The sequence below is a fragment of the Otolemur garnettii genome, unplaced genomic scaffold (assembly GCF_000181295.1).
Source record: "Otolemur garnettii isolate 467f Iridium unplaced genomic scaffold, OtoGar3 scaffold00210, whole genome shotgun sequence".
Lineage (NCBI taxonomy): Eukaryota > Metazoa > Chordata > Mammalia > Primates > Galagidae > Otolemur > Otolemur garnettii.
This window is the reverse complement of record NW_003852605.1, coordinates 141,739-147,219: the sequence shown is the minus strand read 5'-3', so window position 1 is coordinate 147,219 and position 5,481 is coordinate 141,739. Positions and strand designations below refer to the sequence as shown.

The window sequence follows — 5,481 nt, the reverse complement described above, 5'->3', positions numbered from 1 at the left end:
AAAAAAAAAAAAAAAAAGCTTTTCTAGATAGGCCTGCTCATTAGAATATCAAGATAGCTTCAGCTTGACTTTTCCTTTTTAATTTATATGTACTAGTGGCTTTTTTATTTCAAATAAATTTGACTAGCAAAGGTTGGTGATAAGTCACATTTATACTAGGCCAAACATCCTGACTAGAAACTGGAAAATGTGGCAGCGCTGACCACATACACCAAGGCTGGCAGGTTTGAACCTAGCCTGGGCCAGCTAAAATAATGATAACTGCAACAACCAAAAAAGTAAGCAGGTGCCTGTAGTCCCAGATACTTGGGAGGCTAAGGTAAGAGAACTGCTTAAGCCCAAGAGTTTGAGGTTGCTGTGAACTATGATGCCGCAGCCCTTTAACCAGGTAAACAACTTGAGACTGTCTCAAAAACAAAAACAAACAAAAAAAAGACTGGAAAAAACATGTCGAGCTTTTCTTTGAACATGGCTTTTCATTCATGACACTGCTCCCTATTGACTTCAGAGCCATCAGTCTTTTCAGCTCATAATACCTAGGTTATACCAGGTAAAATAAGCTTGGACATGCATTTCCCAGGGTTACCTGCTGTGAAAACTCCATACTAGAACCACCTTTTGGCTTGGCGCCTATGGCTCAAGTGGCTTAAGGTGCCAGCAACATACACCCAAGGTGGCAGGTTTGAATCCAGCCCAGGCCACCAAACAACGATGGCTGCAACCAAAAAATAGCCAGGCATTGTGGCGGGTGCCTGTGGTCCCAGCTACTTGGGAGGCAGAGGCAGGAGATCGATTGAGCCCAGGCATTGGAGTTTGCTGTGATGCCATGGCACTCTACCCAGGGGAGTAGCTTGAGGCTCTGTCTCAAAAAAAAAAAACCACCAAAAAACACCTTTTATTTTCCATACTCACGGATATGAGGTTTTCCTTTTTTTTGAGAAAGTCTCATTTTGTCACCCTTGGTAGAGTGCTATGGCATCATAGCTCATAGCAACCTCCAACTCTTGGACTCAAGCATTTCTCTTGCCTTAGCCTCCCAAGAGCTGGGACTACAGATACTCACCACAATGCCTAGATATTTTTACAGATGAGGTCTTGCTCTGGCTCAGGCTGATCTCAAACCTGTGAGCTTGGGCAATCCACTTGCCTTGGCCTCCCAGACTGCTAGGATTACAGGTGTGAGACACCAAGCCCAGCCGAGGTTTTCCTCTTGAAATGGGAGAATGTATGTCTTCTTTTTAATGATCTTAAGACTCTTAACAAAGGGGATTTATCATTTTTATTTTATGTTTTTCAAGACAATTAAAACATAAACATTAAGTAGGTGACTATGTAATTCATAAATTGAATGAAAAGTAACCTAACTAAAAGATGAAAAGCACTATGAGGCATTTTGAAGCTCTTGCTCAAGTACTTAGTATGAAGTAAGATTTCTGGAAATGAAAATCAATCTATGAATAGAATGTATGAGGCTTGTAGCCAGCATACCAGTGTTATCTACAAGTGTAGTTTCATATATTGACCAGGTCTCTTAGGTCCTTTTCTGGATAAACATTTTTAAATAGTAAGGTGATTAGAAATGAAAAGAAGGCCAATAAAGTAACTATTATCCTAAGGGCTTTGAACCAGTTAGGATAATGTGGCAAGAGAAAAAGTTCAAGGTGTAATGCTACCCCCAAACCTATTATTACCATGACTATGGCTTCACTGAGTCTTTGAGAACTAAGGAAAGCAAACCATGAAAACATAAGAGGAGCTATACTATTAGCTAAGTTAAGGACATCTGGTTTGGCTGGACTACCTTCTGGCAGAGCAAAACCCCATCTGACTCCTCCTAAGAAAGATAGGAAACTGGCTCCATAAGCCATCTGAGTAAAGGCTAATACAGGGATGTAAGTCTTTGTCATCAGCATAACCAGTGGTGGAGCAATGAAAGGGATTAGTCCTGCCATAGTTGCATATAATGCTGGCTTTGGGCTGTCAGGCAGGTAAGTTAGGATGCTTGGTGGCCGGGCTGGAAGTACTGCTTGCTCCTGCTTCTTCTTAAAGCTGCATGGGGATGTATGATAGCATTGTGTCTTGCTCATACACACTGGAAATGAGAAAAGCCAAGGCCTTGGAAACAAAGGAGAAAAATTCTGCTGGAGAGATGTCTTCAGAGAAAGTGTATTTGTTCTCCCCATGGCTCCTACTCCCATCGGGAAAAGGTACTTCAGTGACTACAAAGAAAATAGAACCAGAAGACAAATAGAAATCACATGTACATAATTTACTTATGAAATCTGAGTTAACTAATATTTGAATATACTGTATAATAAATATCTGCTTGTGTCCACTAGCAAATCTAACTGTATGGAAAGGATGAACTGACTACATATTAGTGCTATTAAAAGTATTATAGTTATTACTCTTAAAAGTATTATAGTTATACAACATGTAAAAGAAACAAATGAATACAGACCAGTGATATATTTCAACCTACCACTAATCTTATCCCTACCAGAGAAGAAGGTTAAAATTAGACCTTTAGCAGTTGGCCTTCTAAACCACCTCTATTTATAAGTTACAAAAGCAGTACCCCTAATTACTATGGAAATATTGTATATAGGAGAAAGAAATCTACCTTCTAATTTAGCTTTATAAAAACTGCACACTTTTCTTTTTTTTTTTTTTTTTGAGACAGAGTCTCACTATATTGTCCTGGGTAGGACGTTGCTGGCACCACAGCTCACAGCAACCTCAAACTCATGGGCTTAAGCAATTCTCTTCACAGCAACCTCAAACTCATGGGCTTAAGCAATTCTCTTGTAGGTAGGACTACAGGCGCCTGCCACAAGGCTCGGCTACTTTTTGGTTGTAGTTGTCATTGTTGTTTGGCAGGCCTGGGCTGGATTTGAACCTGCCAGCTCCGGTGTATGTGGCTGGTGCGCTAACCACTTGAGCTACAGGCACAGAGCCAAAACAGCATTCTTTTCAAAGATCCTTACCTTTGTACATGTGTCTGTCTAATTATTTTAAAAATAATTTTAAAAGTAAAATTATTACTTTTTTTTTTTTGAGACAGAGTCTCATTTTGTTACCCTTGGTAGAGAGCTGTGGCATCACAGCAACCTCAAACTCGTGGGCTTAAGTGATTCTCTTAACTCACTCAGCCTCCCAAGTAGCTGGGACTACAGACATTCTCTATAACACCCAGCTATTTTTTTTTTTTTTTTTTGAGACGGAGCCTCAAGCTATCCCCCTGGGTAGCGTGCCATGGCATCACAGCTCACAGCAACCTCCAACTCCTGGGCTCAAGCGAGTCTCCTGCCTCTGCCTCCCAAGTAGCTGGGACTACAGGTGCCCACCACAATGCCTGGCCATTTTTTGGTTGCAGCCATCATTGTTGTTTGGCGGGCCCGGGCTGGGGATTCGAACCCACCACCTTAGGTGTATGTGGCTGGCGCCTTAGCCGCTTGAGCCATAGGCGCCGAGCCAACACCCAGCTATTTTTAAGAGAGGAGGTCTCACTGTAGCTCAGGCTGGTCTCAAACCCGTGAGCTCGGGAAATCCACCTGCCTTAACCTCCCCGAGTGATAGAAAGAAAAGGCTCAGCACTGGTAGCACAGTGGTTCTGGCACTGGCCACAAACACCGAGGCTGGCGGGTTCAAACCTGGCCGGGTCCAGCTAAACAACAATGACAATTACAACAAAAATAAAAAATAGCTGGGCACTGTGGCAGACACCTGTAGTCCCAGCTACTTGGGAGGCTGAGGCAAGAGAATCACTTACGCCCAAGAGTTTGAGGTTGCTGTGAGCTGTCATGCAATGGTACCTTACTGAGGACGACTAAGCCTCTGTTTCAATAAATAAATAAATAAATAAAATGTTGGATGGAAGTTATTTAAGAATCTTGAAAAAAAATTTAAAAAAAAGAATCTTGGTGATTCCTCAAAGATGCAAGGAATGATCCTATCTTGGTACCTTTTTTCATTTTGTCTGTATTTGGAATGCTCTTCCCTCAGCCACCTACTATGGCCCATTCCCTTGTTTCTGACCAGCCTATTTCTAAGTGGAATCCTGTATCTATTCTCAATACTTCCTATTCTCCTTCCTGCTTTATAGTTCTTTTTTTTCTTTATAGTTCTTCATTTGACATATTAAGTATTTCACCCAACTCTTTCTCCCCTCAATTTGAATACATGAGAAAAGCATTTTTGTCTTTTTCACTGCTACTGTGTTCCTCTGAGCACTGCTTGGCAAACAGTGCTAAAATATCGCTAAATAAACTAACCTTTGGAGATGCTTGAGAAAACTTCTGGATGAAGTGAAGCATACTGGAACCTATTGAAGTCTTGTTCAGGAAGATGCCTGGCAGTTCTGATTAATGTATTTTTACAGCTAGTAGAGGGGCTGAATCAGAAGCATGCTGCTGTATATAAAATAAGATGTCACTTCATTTTCCTCATTTTATACATTAATTTTTAAACAGTAATAACTCATGAAGATTTTCTCACATGTAACACAATTTCCTTTAAAAAGAATCACTGTTTTCCAAGTGTCAGTAAGATAGTAATAAAACACAAGTACATCATTTTCTCTCCCTGAACTGTTCTTTTAGCTTTGGTGGCATAACAAAGTAACATACCAGACAGAAGATCTGGATTTTACAAACATCTCCACCACTTCCTAGCTGTATGACATTGGGCAAATTACTTGAATGCCAATTTTGTCATTTTTAAAACTGAAAGTCTTCTGAATGGCCTTTTTTTTAAAAAAAAAAAAAAAAAAAAAGGAAAAACCCTTAGGCAGCACCTGTGGCTCGAGGAGTGGGGCGCCAGCCCCATATGCCAGAGGTGGTGAGTTTGAACCCAGCCCCAGCCAAAAAAAATACTGCAAATAAAGGAAAAACCCCTGAAAGTCATAGCTTCTGTGGTCTCTTCTTTTCCCCCTTGGCTATAGACTTCACTGCTCAAAATAATAAGAGTAGCAACTAGGGTTGCTACTGGTTCAGAGGAGTAGGGCACTGGCCCCATATATTGGAGGTACAGAGTTCAAACCCAGCCCCGGTCATAAACTGCCCCAAAAAGAAAAAGAGTAGCAACTGATACAACTTGGCCATTAACCAGGCACTGGAACTGTATGTTTTATATGCATACTCATGTAATACTCACAATAACTTCATCAATTTGGTAATAAGAAAACAGCCTGGTGTCAAACAATCTTGGTTAAATCCTGGCTTCACCACTTACTAGCTGTGAGACTTTGAACAAGTTATTTAACCTTGCCATTGTGCCGTCCATTCACCTTTGAAATAAGGATGACTACTTCATAGGGCTGCTATTAAGTTTAATAAGTTAATATATATAAAGGGCTAAGAACTGTCCCTGACACAAAAAATAAGTACCTTATACAGGAAGGACTAGTGTAAGCAGCCAGTAAGCAGCTGAATGAGAACATGAATCAAAATTTCATGATCCCATTCTTTTTTTTTTTTTTTT

The 5,481-nt window shown here is 40.6% G+C and overlaps 1 protein-coding gene across 1 annotated transcript; it reads right to left on the bottom strand.

The window, feature by feature from the left end:
• Positions 1-1,330: 1,330 nt before the first annotated feature.
• On the bottom strand, positions 1,331-4,460 carry TMEM69 (transmembrane protein 69). The gene is given in 3 exon segments (XM_012812492.2): positions 1,331-1,544; positions 1,547-2,219; positions 4,275-4,460. Coding segments are annotated over 3 exon segments (762 nt in total). The 5' UTR covers positions 4,317-4,460; the 3' UTR covers positions 1,331-1,497.
• Positions 4,461-5,481: the final 1,021 nt, after the last annotated feature.